General features: G+C 69.4%; 1 protein-coding gene across 1 annotated transcript in view; it reads left to right on the top strand.

Annotated features, from left to right (window-relative positions):
* Nucleotides 1-1,369, top strand: part of SLC22A18 (solute carrier family 22, member 18) — a 20,124-nt gene that overhangs the window by 11,955 nt on the left and 6,800 nt on the right. Inside the window, exons 7-8 of the mRNA XM_010837639.1 lie at nucleotides 1-89; nucleotides 1,165-1,265. Of these exons, the coding sequence (XP_010835941.1) occupies nucleotides 1-89; nucleotides 1,165-1,265 (190 nt within the window). The remainder of the gene's footprint in view (nucleotides 90-1,164; nucleotides 1,266-1,369) is intronic.

Genomic DNA, 1,369 nt, shown 5'->3' on the forward strand with positions numbered 1-1,369 from the left:
GTTTGATCTGAAGGCCATCACCCGCCTGCTGCTGCAGCCAGGCGTTCTGCCGGTGTTTCTGGTCAAGGTCATCTGCGGCCTCCCCATAGGTGAGTCCGGGGCCAGGGTGGCCGGGAGTTCCGGGGTCCGCGGCCGGGAGTCCCGGGGGTCCGCGGCTGGGAGTTCCGGGGTCCGCGGCCGGGAGTCCTGGGGGTCCGCGGCCAGGAGTTCCGGGGTCCGCAGCTGGGAGTTCCGGGGTCCGCCGCCGGGAGTTCCGGGGTCTGCCGCCGGGAGTTCTGGGGTCCGCGGCTGGAGCACCGCCCTTCCTCTGCCCGGCCTCTCGTGCTCCAAGGCCCCCTGGGCCCCAGGCCCACATCCGTCCCAGGGAGGACGCAGCCCACCGGTTGGTGCAGGCCTGGGTGCCCGGGCCAGGAGGAGGACAGACCAAGGGTCTCCCCCTCGCCTCAGGCCCCAGTCACCCCTGCTTCACGAAAGCTCTCGCTGCCCTGCCCAGTGGCTTCCGAGGCCTCTTGGGACAGTCCGAGAGAAGACAGTGGGTCTGCAGGGGGACACACGCATTCTGCCCACCCCTGCATCCCTTCTCAGGGGCCTGGGGACACCCCTGAGCAATCAGGCCCAGGAGCAACCCGTCCGAGCCTGTGTCGGGGGTCCTCCACCCAGGGAGCCTTGCAGAGAACGACTGTGAGGCCTCGTTCACAGGTGCTCAGGCGTTCCCACGTGGGCGCTGAAAGCGTAGCCCCTCCTCTGCAGACACGCTCTGCCCTTGCCATCGGGGGAGCCCCTCCCAGCTCACCTGCCCCAGGACGCTCAGGGGGGCACAGTAATGGGAACCCAGGTCATCGACCTCAGTTCTGGGGCCAAACCCTCCCACCGGGCATGCCCGGGCCCCCCGGTCTCCCATCCCCTCACCCCTCCAGACAGCCTTGGGGTCTGCCCACCCCGGGCAAGGGCAACTCCGGGCACCTTCTCACTCACAGCCCACGGCAGCCCCGTGGGGCAGACCCACCAGGGAGGACCTTGGGGAAGGCTCGCGTGGGTCCTTCCTGAGCTGGTCACCGCGGGCAGGCCCCTGGTGCCCCGGCGGGCCAACTGTCATGGGGGTAGACAGGCGTGGCTGCACAGCCCTGACCTCTGACCCCTGACCCCTGACCCCCACCCGCCCAGGGCTCTTCATGGTCATGTTCTCCATCATCTCCATGGACTTCTTCCAGCTGGAGGCCGCCCAGGCCGGCTACCTCATGTCCTTCTTCGGGGTCCTCCAGATGGTGAGTGGGTGCCGGGCACACCGGGTGGGCTCCCGGCACTGCCAGGGTCCCAGGGCCTCACAGACCAGCCCCTCGGTTTCTGAGCAGCACGGGAGCCATCCTGC

The sequence above is a fragment of the Bison bison genome, unplaced genomic scaffold (assembly GCF_000754665.1).
Source record: "Bison bison bison isolate TAMUID 2011002044 unplaced genomic scaffold, Bison_UMD1.0 scf7180017864080, whole genome shotgun sequence".
Classification (NCBI taxonomy): domain Eukaryota; kingdom Metazoa; phylum Chordata; class Mammalia; order Artiodactyla; family Bovidae; genus Bison; species Bison bison.